General features: G+C 45.1%; 1 protein-coding gene across 1 annotated transcript; it reads right to left on the bottom strand.

Annotated features, from left to right (window-relative positions):
• Nucleotides 1–211: 211 nt before the first annotated feature.
• LOC124664403 (putative AP2/ERF and B3 domain-containing protein Os01g0140700) lies at nt 212–1,379 on the bottom strand. The gene has a single exon (XM_047201934.1). It carries the CDS (start codon nt 1,377–1,379, stop codon nt 414–416), a length of 966 nt encoding a protein of 321 aa, XP_047057890.1. The 3' UTR covers nt 212–413.
• Nucleotides 1,380–12,256: the final 10,877 nt, after the last annotated feature.

The following is a 12,256-nucleotide window of genomic DNA, read 5'->3' as shown; positions in this document are numbered from 1 at the left end:
AGCGCATGCAGTACATCAAGAATGGTGTAGATTGATCTAGCAGAGAGAAACTAAAATGTAATGCAAAGTCTTGCACAGCAATCATGACAAGGATATCATTTGGCACATTTCAAATCAATAAGAACGATGATCTAGATAATAAAAAGCCCAGCACTTCCAAAAATATACAAAGAATAATCCCTTTTGAATTGTCGAACCTATTGCAGTAAGATCGACATACAAAAATGTGCCAAGAAATTGTCCTTCTCATACAACTACCTGGCCGGATCATGTAAATGTTGTTTTTCCTGTCTATTTCGTGTTCCCCAAAAGGAAATGGAAATGTAGATCGAGTAGCTAGTAATCAATATATCCAATTGCAATCACAGTACTAGGGCATGCAGAAGATGTCAAGAACTAACCGCGCGTGCCCATCACCCACCTGATGATGATCCCTCGGCCCCTCTTCCGGCAATGTCAACGCCGAAGAGCTTGACGGCGACATGGCCGGTCTCATTCTCATTGCCAATAGCTGCATCGGCCGTCGTCGTCTTCTTGTAGTCGATGAAGAACTGCTTCTCTGGTCCGTACGTCGAGCAAGAGAACACGACGGTGTCGCCGGCGCCGAGCCCCTTCTCCCGGACGAAGCGGCTCCAGCCCTTGGTGAGCACGTAGCTCTGGCTGCTGTTCCAGTACGAGTACCGGAACCTCCACACCTTGCCTTCGCCGTCCTCGAAGTTGAGCAGCACGCCCTTGTCGCTGCCGCCGCCGGTCACCGTCTGAGGGAAGTGCCTCTCCGCTTGCTGCTTCGGCACCACGAGCCGGTTAAGCTTGCCGACGTCACTGGGCGTCACAGCCTTCTCGAACAGGTGCTCCCGCGCCCACGCCGGCGTCGGCTGCGCGCGCCCGCCATGGCCGCGGCGCAGGCCCTGCCGCAGCTCGTCGGCGTAGGTGTGCTTGCGAAGCATGTCCACGATCTCGGCCTTGGAGTGGTCATTGAGGAAGGCGAGCTCGGGATCGAGCTCGCCCGTGGAGGACGAGCCAGCAGCCTCCTCCGGCGCCGGAGGCCGCTGGTGGTTGGTGACGGCGTCGCGGCCGCGGAAGCGGAGCGCGGCCACGTCGTAGGCTCGCGAGGCGGCGTCCTCGTCGGGGAACGTCCCGAGCCAGACGCGCGAGTGCTTCTCGTAGATCTGCGCGCCCCACCGCCCATTGGGCTGCGGCACCACGCCCTTGAACCGCGACGTTCCCGTTGCCCGCGGCGGCACCGGCGCCGGCGCCCAAGACGACGGCTCCGCCGCGTCCTCGGCCCCCGACTCCGGGGACGAGTACTCCACGTCCATGTCGTCGTCATCCATGGCTGCCATGTCCATCTTGGGATTTGTCGCCTTGCCAGATGCCATCGTCAGAATTATTATTGTACGTGGGTACGCGCGTTGCTGGTGATTTCTTGTGTATATATTGAGCTTGGCGTGGCTGCTTACATTTCTACACTCGATCGTTTAGTGTATGATTGTTGTGTTTATGTATATGCATTGCAGCTTTAGAATGGTAAAGCTGTTATTTTATGCTAAGTACATCTGTTGTTGGCTTCTTGTGAGGTTTCCACATTGGGGGTGTTCACTAGTATGATTTCCGGCGTATATGTGTGCTTGTGACTTGTGAGAATCTGGTCATCAAGTTGGTTGTGCTACTTGTACTTAATTACAAGGCATCTTTGTCCCTGCATCTTTATACAGTTCTTGTCCGTGAAGGAATTTTGTTTCAAAAGTCTTTTTGTTGAAGCTTATCGTCCCATCAAGCTTATCGTCCCGCCTCTCTCTAAGATGCGCACAGCCTATCAGACACAGTTAAACGTGTCAAGCAAGGCAATCTGTAAAGAATGAGTGCTCTTTTACATAATTAGGCATTGTGATAGGGTGATTGTTATGTTAAGTTCTTCTCCGACATTCTTTACTTAAAGATCGTCTAGTGCAAACCATATAAATTATGAACCGGAAGGATATAATATATTTAGTTCCTTTAGTACCCTTTAAGACAGTTACCTTTTCTCAATGAGAAAATTGGAGCAGCAATTTAATGATATTTCTATCAAGTGGTTAGGGAAGTGAATGTACAACCTAGCCAACCAGGTTCAAGTCCCGAGAGACACAGATTTGGGTTTCTTATTATTAAAAAAAACACTGTGGTGGCTTCTCATGCCGTATTCCTTTCAAAATATGAGCTTTCTATCCTAGTAATATATACGAGTGGGGCTACCCCGTGCCAGCGCTCCTTCTCTAGTGCTTGTCCTAAGAACCAACTTTAGTTGTTTTATACCTTTATGTACCATGATCACTGCAATAATAATCATGAACTTCTCATCAAAAAATCCACTATCGCCTTCGGAGAGGTACTTGCTGAAGAAATCGGATGCCATGATGTCTATAAAGACCATTATATTGGTTTACTTGACATCGGAATTTTTTCCTCTATTGTCGGCTTCTATAAGAATTTATGTGCTCGAGGTTGATGGCTTCAGCTTCCTAGCAATCGTCATGTGTCAATTCGGTGCGGAGTCATTCAAGGTACGTGCCGATGACGACTAGCAACTACGAAATATAATTTGGAAGATTCTTAGGTCAACTTTGTAGTGTGTGGGGTAGTTTCACTCTGTATATTCCATCTCTCCACACACTACATAATTGAGCTATAAGAATTGAAAAGTACTCCACGTGTATCCATATATTTTTCAAGTATCTTAGTTGTCCAAAGGAACATCGATCTCCAGTCAGAAACATGTGTGAAGTATTGCCGGCATCTACCCAAATCTAAACATTCGACATCGTTGGCTTGAGCTTTCTTGTAATCTTCATGTATTACTTCAGCAAAGTCATAGTAGTTACCTAAGAATGATGACTAGCGATCGGTAACAATTGAAAAGTACTATGTATGCGTCCGTATAAATTCCCCATATCCCTGCCGTAAGAATAATTAAGTTCCTTCGAATGAAAAATATCAATGATGAAAACACTGGCCTTGCGGTCTATCTATCAATAGTACCCACAAAGTCCATGCTGCTTACTTGTATGTTGTTTGTACTCCCTTACATCCCCAAAATTGTCCTTTGGAGTTTGGATGTGGGTGAAGGTGGAAGTCTGAAACTCTGACTACAAATATATTAAAAAAAACATTCGATGGTCATAAGTGAATGATACACATCCAATTTATTAGAAAATAGCGTGTAAACATACAAATTTGTCAGGTTGTACATTGACGCTGGAATATAAGGTGGTAGTCAAAGTTGTGTTTGGAAGACAGCGTCAAATAGAGTGCGAGCCTGGAGGGAGCATATCGCTGCATGTTGGCACACGGTGCTGTGCACCTAGTGATTGGCCAAGCAAGATGGCCAAGTGGAAGCAGCAGATGGGTTGTATGCAGTGTCCAGTTGGGGTGGCATGAGGAGTGTGACCCGTGGGCCCGTTTTGCTAAGCGGTCTAGATCCATACCCCCATAGAAAGCCCTTTGGGCCCATTTCTATCCCATGAGTAGGCTGTCGTACGCTGCTGATGTTGGTGGTTACTCATCTAGCTAGCTACGTTTTGATGCTGGCTTTTTTGGTTGAGTCCGATCTATCTCCTCCAAGTCCAATGATTGAAGTTTGTGTTTGGATTTGCTAGGTGTGTGTATATATGTTGCACCGTCGAAAAGTGTCGGAAAACATTTGTCACTGGTACATATTACATAGTAGTGCTCACACTGTAGGAATCCAATGCTCGCCTTCTTAGATGTCGTCGATCGATGTGAAAGCACCTCTATCACATACATGCATATGTAGGAAACCCACTAAATAACCTCTATTATGCATTTTGGATGGAAAATTCATCCCGCGTAGATACGAGAAAATTGCCCATCTCGGATTTTCTTTTGCAGGTGCCATCGTACTCGGAAACCTCGGGCTGCCCCGCTGCCGCCACCCTTCTGCCCTAAATCTGCACCGCTCCAGCCACGCAGCGCCACCGCTAGCTACGTTTTGAACTGTTGATGCTGTTTTTTTTGTTGCCAATCTATCTCCCTTCAGGTCCAATGATTGAAGTTTCTGTTTAGTTTTGCTAGACGTGTATGTACATGTGCACCGTGGAAAAGGGTCGGAAAACATTTGTCACTGACACCTGATCGGTTGATGTACGTACAATACATAGGACAAAAATCTCTGAGAAAAATACAAGAGAAATGTTCCAGGAGTCGTACGCACCAGACTGCAGGCTAGCCTTTTTTTTAGGTCACGGTCATGGGCTTATGGCATACGGCTCGCATGCAGTGCGTGCAGAGACTGCCTGCATGGGGACAAATTAACGTACGTCCGTGCAAAGTCGGGCATCATCACACACGTAAATAACGTACGGGTAATTCGGTTGGTTTTCATCTTTTTCATGATGTGATTGGACGTCTGTTTTTTTTATCTACAGTTTTCATCAGTGGTGATGGTTGCGATTCTAGTACGATGGTTATTTTAGACAAAGCATGACGACTTCCCGTTTTCAACTGCCACAAGCTCTATTATGACAAGGTTTAACCAACTACGGTGAGAGAGAGGCGTGGATGTCGGTGCACCTTCTTAAGTATGGGATCCGCATCGTCTCACTGGACATGCGGCCGACGGAAAGCGCCACCACCCTACACGCGTCCATCATCACGCGCTTGTCGGCAAGACCCCACTGTGCCATGTCGCCAAAACTCGCCATCATCGATGCGGTAGATGCAACACCCCTTCACCTCCACATTGAACGCCACCATCAATGACATCCACTAGTTCCTCTATCCGATGCACCACTGCAAGGATGATGCACCCAAGTGGGAACAACATAAGAGTGTCCCGAGAGCGTTGCCATAAACCGATCTAAGTGTCTAGGGTTTCCCTCCGAGTTAAAAGGAAGTCGATCTGATCGCCTCCGTGGTTGCCCTCGCATGCGGCTCGGGAAGTACCGTGCCGCGTCCTAAAGAGTTTGAGTGATTGATGCAGATCTAGAGTCGCCATACATTAGGATTTGTTTCCACCATACTATATATCTTCGTGTTGTTGAATATTTATACTTAATAGATTGGGCGGAATTTCTTAAAGTAGATTATCCCAAGCATATAAAATAGCAGGGAGTTATGGGATGATGCAAACAAATCCTGATGGATGGATCGAAACGCACATTGACACGACATGACTTGACATGGCACTACGGCAGTACTCTAATTAAGCAACAAGATATGCAGGCCGGGCGCCGAGCTCAGCCTTATGAGCCGACAGCTTGTGGTACGGCGGCCGTGTCAGCCACTCGGCATAGCTGGACGTGGCAGCGTACGTAGAATTAGGCCAGGGGGGAAGCAGCCGGCGAGCATGCTTGTTGCAGCTCCAAGTTGCAGCGGTGGACGGGGCACGTGGTTTCGCCGCCGCCGCCGCCGCCGCGGTCTCCGTCCCCCGGTCCGGTGTCTGACCTGAGCACGTACCCTCCCAAGTTGCTCCCTGCGGGCGCGGCAACTCGGCGTTCGTCGGCACGCGGCTAGGTTGACCACTTGTCCACTTGACGCACGTACGCCACGACCCGGCCGGATGGTCGCCGCTGTTTGGCCGACTAGCAATCGATGCGCAAGGGAAGGAAACAGTGTGGCGTCCACCTCTCCCTCTTCCGTGGTTTCGTTTCAACAAGGGAACAGTACCGTGCGTGCGTGGTCAGGGTCAAGCCATGCATTGCATGCTAGTGTGCAGTTAGGGCTTTAGGCACATACTATATATCCCAGCAGGGAGTGAATCAATCAAAGTGACACGATGCATAGTGGTGGTCCGGTCGACGATTAACGCGCGCATGTCAGCATGTGTACATACCGTTAGCACACACCGGTCCATCACAGTCAACGATCAAGCACACCTAGAAAAGGAACAAAGACCAAGTGAATGGATTGATACTCTCTCCATTGCATATTAATTGTTCATAGTTTATCACTCCCCCGACACTAAATACTTGTCTAGCTACTTGTCGCAAGTCTAATGGACCTAGATGGATTTTAACCCTCAATTTGCCAGCCGCGGCAAATATTTAGGGTCGAAGGAAGTACAAAGGTTTACTAACTTAGAGAAATAGCACGAAACAAATAAAATATTTTATGTATACCATAATACTCACTCGTTACTTAGCGCCGAAGAAAGTAAAAAACTTTTCTTTGTTCACTGCATCCTGCACACCCGGTTACTTGTTGTAAAAAGACACAAGTACTTTCATCTAGGGTATGTTTAGTTGCATGAATGAAAACTTGATTTGGGTCAAATTTGTATCAGTAAGACCCTTTTTTGACACGTTGGTAGAAACATAAGTATGTTGTTTGCTTAGATGTTTTAAGGAAACTGACCCCATTGTTTGGTCGTATGCAGAACATGTGGTGTGATAGCCACCATTTCAGGTGGTGAGGTTACCAGCCAATTAGTGCAAATCTAAGAAGCAATTACAATAATATATTAGAGAAGCTGCAATATTAAACCATATAGGATAGTACTGAGTTCACATCACACACCACTATTCACACACCATATGTTTGTTCAGATGAAACACATAGTTACTAGTACATGTGAGCAGCATCAGGTAGACCACCAGAACCCTTCACCCATTGATCATTTTAAGTGATGGATCGTACTAGGGAACTTCCTTACTACACAACAATGCTAAAGAACACACATCTATATGGAAATGGCAGCGGCGTGGCCTACGGTTAAACGTAATTTCACTTGGGAACAAGGCCTTTAAATGGGTCGTCGCTGCAGAGGGCCACGGTGATATTTATCTGACTATCACCAAAATATTGCAAATGGGCATTAAAAACCTCCATTTTAAATATATGGCTATGTAGAAACGGTGTTATTGGTTTCTCTATTTGCGATAAATTCATGCCCTTTATATACCACACTTAACCCTCGCAGAAACCATACCTCTCACTCTCTCCCTGCATCAAAACGAGGAGCGGCGGCGGCGGCGCTCGGTGTGACCTAGTAGACTCTCGTGTCTTGTCCAATGTGACAGAGCGCATCCGCCGTGTCTAGGCATGGCTATCCTTGGCATCCTCTCCTTGAAATCCAAATATGGTCGCACCAGGTAGGAGATGTCCCAACAGTAGAGGTCATAGTGGAAAGCCATCCGAATGTGGCCATATCTGACCAGCGCTGGCACATCCGGAATCCTCTCCAGCGTGGCATGGCTAGGTTAACTAATTTTCCACTTGACGTAGGTACACCACAACGGAGATGGTCGCCGCTGATTGGCCGGCTACCCATCGATGGTCAACGGAGATGATCAACGAAGGAGAATATGGCCATGGAGCCGCATGACGCATGGATCAACTGCTCTGCGTACGTTGCGACAGCTTGACAGCCTTTTGCGTTTTGTTTTCTGAGGTCTTTTTTATTCAAATAGTTCTGTGTTTTCTGAGTGATGAAGCCTTGGTAACTTGGGCTGAGAGTCATTGCCGACGGAAAAAAAGGACCAACCTACCATGGGCCTCATGCTTCTCGTCCCTGGGGACTCCAGGCCCATCGATATGACGCTCACCTCCAGACCCAAACAAAAAAACCCATTCTCTCTACAAAAAAAATCTAGTTTCCTTCTTCACAATATCCTTTAAACCCAGTAACAAACCAATAACCTTACGCAATGCAAGTATGATTCATGTTTGATAGATCGCAAAATCTATTGCTCAGTCGACCTTGGATCTGGCTTACAGCGAGGTCAGGCTTCTTAGCCACGCGATCGCGATCGGACGGTGGCCGCGATGCAGCGTTGACATCGAACCGAGTGGGTAGTTTCCGGGGTACACCTATCCACGACGAGAGAGAGAGTTCGTTCCCCATTTCTCGCCCCAGCTCCATCGCCTTGTCTCCACCGAATCCCTCCTCCTCCGCGGCAGATTTCGTCGATTCGCGCCGTCGTGGGCGAGATTGGTTGGAGCTACTACCGGGGAGCGGCGCTCCTTGCTCGCTCGTCATCGGTAGCATCTACATCCTCCCGCCAACATCGTCGGCGATGGACGAGATTCGGGCGTCATTCGTGAGGGGACGATCTACCACGCAGTGGTCTCGGTCGCCGCCCTGGCCGGCCCGCCGCACGCCATTGTCGTCATCATCGACCTTCCCGTGCGTAGCTTCCACCGTTATCCATAGAGGACGGTGAGGGCACCGACCAGCTAACCGTGACGTGAACCAACCTGGCGAGAGGCAGAGGAGCAGGTTGCCCGCCTCGATTCGGCAGGAGGCATGGTGCCACGCCGGCTCCGGACTGCCGCACCTGCCCGGTCCGGTTCGATCATCAGCAGGTTAGAAAGGTCTAGCCATTGTGTTCCCTCAATTTTTTTGTTTAACTCGATGTCCCGGAAGCTGGTGTCGTTGCCTTGCTGGGTAGAATTAATCCTTCCTTGGAACTTCATACTTGATGCTCACGTGTTGATGCCCATCACCGTACCTTGATTCTGGTTTGTTCCATTTTAAGGCACTAAACTCCATATACGTGCAGTATAGGGTGGATTTTACAGCGGTTTTTGGCTGCTCTTCCGGTGAGGTTTTATAGGACAGCGACGGTGTTCATGAGGCTATAACTTCCTCCACGCACCAATTGACATCAGGTTATTTGATCATTTTGTTAGGGGTTTTCTTTCGGTCTGCTGTCTTGTTCAGGGACCTGTCCGTTTGTTAGATGTAATCTAATGGCTTATTCTGTGGATTACATGGGAGTTGATGTCAATTAGATGTCACTCAGATTTAAGTGTCAACTAGATGGAACTTCTTTTATATGTGTCTGATGTCTGTACAATGTTACTCAAGTATGGATTCAACCAGATTGTGAACTAGGTGGTAGTTTCTCCCGTGTCAGATGTTATGTGTTGGAGATTTTCATATTCTGTGTAGATGTAACCCAGGTTTACCTCTTCAGTTATAGCTTTGCACATGCTAAACTCCATGCAAACTGCTAGACGGAAGCTAGCTTGTCCTGTTGCAACATTTTTTGTGATTTAAACTTCTCGATGAAAGCTAGATGGAAGCTGTTAGTTGTAGCTTATTCGACTTAAAAGAAGCTACTATTGCAATGTTTCTCCATCTATATATTTGGGACTACCTCTGAATTTACTACTCCCTCCAATCCATAATAAGTATCGTGACTTTAATTTAAATTTGAACGAATTTGAACTAAAACCACGACACTATATGGATCGGAGGGAGTAGTTTTTATTTACATGATCTGGGGAAAGTTACAGCTTGTTTCTATTTTCTATTCTACTGAAATTGCATAGCAGAAAGTGCTCCCTTTTCCATTGCAGTGCAAAAAATGCTAATTTTACATGGTATGTGACAAAAGTTACACCTATCGACAAAATTTGTTTTTCTGCATAGGATTTGATCTGTCAAAAATAGTTGTAAATACAAATTCAAATATAATCAAAGGAAGAATATGAAGGGGTAGGGTTAAATGGATGTAACAAGGTGGGGCTAATGAGGGGCAGATATATCTTTTGTAGTTACATCATCGAAATTCTTGAGGTTATGTTTCTATATACAAATAGATGTAATTCAGATACAGGATGTTTTTTCTGCATGTAGATTTTGCACTCGACATGTAAAAGATGTAATTGCGAATTTAAATGTAAACGGCCTAAGGAGTAGTTCTTGCAACACAAATCTGCATAAATACAACACAAAAGTTACTTCCCTCTCAAAACACAAATTGTAAAAAGAAATGAGTTTTTTTTTTGCATATGTCGTTCCTGTCAATATCTATTTATAATAAACTATTACATCTGTATGAAACTACAAAGTACAGTATTTGCAATTACATCTGTTTTCTGAGGTTAGTTGTTCTGTGTGTGAGGAGCATTAAGGATATGCAATGTAGGAAGATAATTTCATAATATAAACATTCATCCTTAGCAATCAGGGCCACAGAGAAGCATAAACATAGCTTCATGATCCTTTTTTCGTTCAGGTTAAATGCAAACGTTCTAGCATTAGTAGTTAAACCTTGGTTGCTACTCTGCATCCCCATGTGGATTACATGTGAATAACTGAATATACAGGGAATCAAGTTTTTATGCTCCGACACTAGTTTACATTTTTTCCCGAATGGTGCAATGTATCATAATTAGCATGTTGCCCCTAGTTTGGTCACTTCTTCTATACGTATCCACTTTTGAGTCAACATATTTTGTGACAAGTGCTTTCTTTTCATCTTGTTTAGCTAATCAAAATTACTATGCAAGATAGTAGGTGCAATTTTTAATCATACTACATGTAACCTAATATTTACGCTCCCCAGTAATATAGTTGCCTTTTCCTGTGCAGAATCCACCTGCTAAGTAGATCAGATGTAACCACTAATTTGTTTTCTATATCTTTTACTCAATCCACATTACCATGTGATGTACTAGATGCAGTTATTATTCATACTTGATGTATGCTAGTATTCATGCTGCCTGTAATATAATTGCTTTTTTCTACACGGAGTCCATCCGAGGCAAAGTACATGTAACTACTAATTTGTCTCCTCTATTATTATAGTCAATCCACTATTTTTTTTACTAGATTTCATCTAAGGATTATGATAGATCAAATTCGTTGCAGTCACGTCTTTTTTCAGTTATTAATATTAACAGATGTAACCAGTTGTCTTTTATGCTTCCAGTAGTTTCTTCATATCCTGAAACTAATACATTGATGTAAACTACATGTAATTACAGTACCCCATATAAACTACTGATGAAGGATGTGACTCATGGCTACTTATACCAAAATTAGTTTCATAAAAAAGGATGTGACTAATATTATTGTCCTAGTACCCCATGTTCATTGCATGTAACATACCAGCTGTTTCATCTACCCATCATGTACATGTAATTTTCCATGTTCTTATATGTAATACTATTGATTTTTTTGGTCATTACTCATGCCATGGATGTATCAAACCATGGTTCTAGGAAAAGGACGATGCATGTAACTGTGGTAGCATTGAGAATAACATGGATGGTGGAGGAACAAAATCAATAGATGTAGCAGATCCTCAAGTAACAGATGCAGCAGGAACAACACATTGTAAATGTAGCAGGAACAACAAACTGTAAAATGGAGAAGAAGGACAATGCATGTAACTGGGGTAGCATTGAGAACATGTCATGGATGGCGGAGGAGCAAAGTCAACAGATGTAGCAGATCCCCAGGTAATGTAGCAGGAACATGCTATAACATGGAGAAGAAGTACGATGCATGTAACTGGGTAGCATTGAGAACACGTTATGGATAGTAGAGAAACCAAGTCATTAGATGTAGTAGATCATCGGGTAACGGATGTAGCAGGAACAAGTTGTAGATCTCCCTTTTGATTCGGGAGGAACAGTCGGGATGTAGCAGATCCTCCAGAATTTGGGGCGAACCTACCTAGATGTAATCGTCCTATTCTTCCTCAAGTTATTTGTAAGAGCGAGATGCCCTCCAGATTTGTTTTAGAAAGGGGGTCTCATGCTGCGTTACTGCTATGTTCTAGGGGAAGGTAACTGTAGCGTTGGCACATCAAGGCACCCGTGCATCTTTCAGGTGGTGGCCCGGGTATCTCTTTTTGGAAAGGCTGCATCTCTAAAAAAGGAAGGGACCACCTGGTCGGACTGACCTCGTTATAACTTAAATCTAAGTCGACCTCGTTGTAGCATGGTTCTTTATAGATTACCTTTCCAAGATGATTATGGAACTATCGAAGGTTAATTAGAATTGAAGTTGGGGTGATGATAGAATTTCCATGTTATTCGAAATTGCGTGCAAGAATTTGTTATTCAGTGGAAAATCAGATCAGCGGTACAAGTCAGCAGTGTGTTCCATAGTTGTGGAAGTTAAGAAAAAGATGCAATCACTCCGCCGACAGTGTGTTCCATAGTTGTGGAAGTTAAGAAAAAGATGCAATCACTCCGCCGACAGTGGAGGTGGGGAAATATATGATTCTTTGTTGGCGAAGTTATTGATTGGTTCTTACGTAGCTAAAAAGTCATAGCAGTTGCCTGATAGCGTCGAGATTAGCACATGAGTCTGAAGTTTATCCGGAAAAGAGGCTTGGGTGCGGGACATTGGAGGTAATTGAGTAGGATAGCTCTAGTGTTGATAGTTGCACTAGGCTGGGCTAGGCCCAAAACAAAAACCACTTTGGGTATATATGGTTAGCTGCCATGGGTGTGGGCTGTGTATGAGTTACTCATGGGGTTTATCTATCGTCTTCGGTGTGTGGAGGCGAAGGAAATC

Source organism: Lolium rigidum, chromosome 6 (genome assembly GCF_022539505.1).
Source record: "Lolium rigidum isolate FL_2022 chromosome 6, APGP_CSIRO_Lrig_0.1, whole genome shotgun sequence".
NCBI lineage: Eukaryota > Viridiplantae > Streptophyta > Magnoliopsida > Poales > Poaceae > Lolium > Lolium rigidum.
This window is presented reverse-complemented; position numbering and strand designations above follow the sequence as displayed.